The sequence below is a fragment of the Frankliniella occidentalis genome, unplaced genomic scaffold (assembly GCF_000697945.3).
Source record: "Frankliniella occidentalis isolate FOCC.00 unplaced genomic scaffold, Focc_3.1 Scaffold13, whole genome shotgun sequence".
NCBI classification, from domain to species: domain Eukaryota; kingdom Metazoa; phylum Arthropoda; class Insecta; order Thysanoptera; family Thripidae; genus Frankliniella; species Frankliniella occidentalis.
Genome location: NW_026267143.1, coordinates 930,008 through 930,450, shown reverse-complemented (window position 1 = coordinate 930,450; position 443 = coordinate 930,008). Strand labels below are relative to the sequence as shown.

Here is a 443-nt window from a genome sequence, read left to right as displayed (position 1 = left end):
TTAAGAAACAAAATTACCTTCATGAATAATGATGTTATTGTTTTTTGACTTGGCTTTATTAAATCAGCAGGAGTTTTGATGCTGAAATTAACTTCATTCACATTAATATTTTCCTGCAATATGAGAGTATAATATGAGAATGAATGAATTAAAAGCATTATAAAGGGTAAAAGAAAAAAGATAAAACTACTCTTTAGCAATATTTACTTGACTCAATAACAACCGAACTATCTCTGAAGAGTTAGTTTCAACTGCTATATGAAGCGGTGTTGATCCAGAGGTTCCAGTTTTAACATTAAGATCTGCCCCAGCTGCTACAAGCTGAGTAACACATTTCATATCTTTTTTCATGACTGCAATATGAAGAGCAGTTTCTCCTGAAAACAATAGCAGGATAGATAAGTAAAACAAATGTTAACACATGAAGTAGATATTAAATAAAT

General features: G+C 30.2%; 1 protein-coding gene across 1 annotated transcript in view; it reads right to left on the bottom strand.

The window, feature by feature from the left end:
* Window positions 1–5: 5 nt before the first annotated feature.
* LOC113217630 (nuclear factor NF-kappa-B p110 subunit) overlaps window positions 6–443 on the bottom strand; it is a gene marked incomplete at its 3' end in the record, with an annotated part of 5,430 nt that continues 4,992 nt past the window's right edge. The window contains exons 19-20 of the mRNA XM_052263601.1: window positions 208–377; window positions 6–113 (exon numbers count right to left, since the gene is read on the bottom strand). Of these exons, the coding sequence (XP_052119561.1) occupies window positions 6–113; window positions 208–377 (278 nt within the window). The remainder of the gene's footprint in view (window positions 114–207; window positions 378–443) is intronic.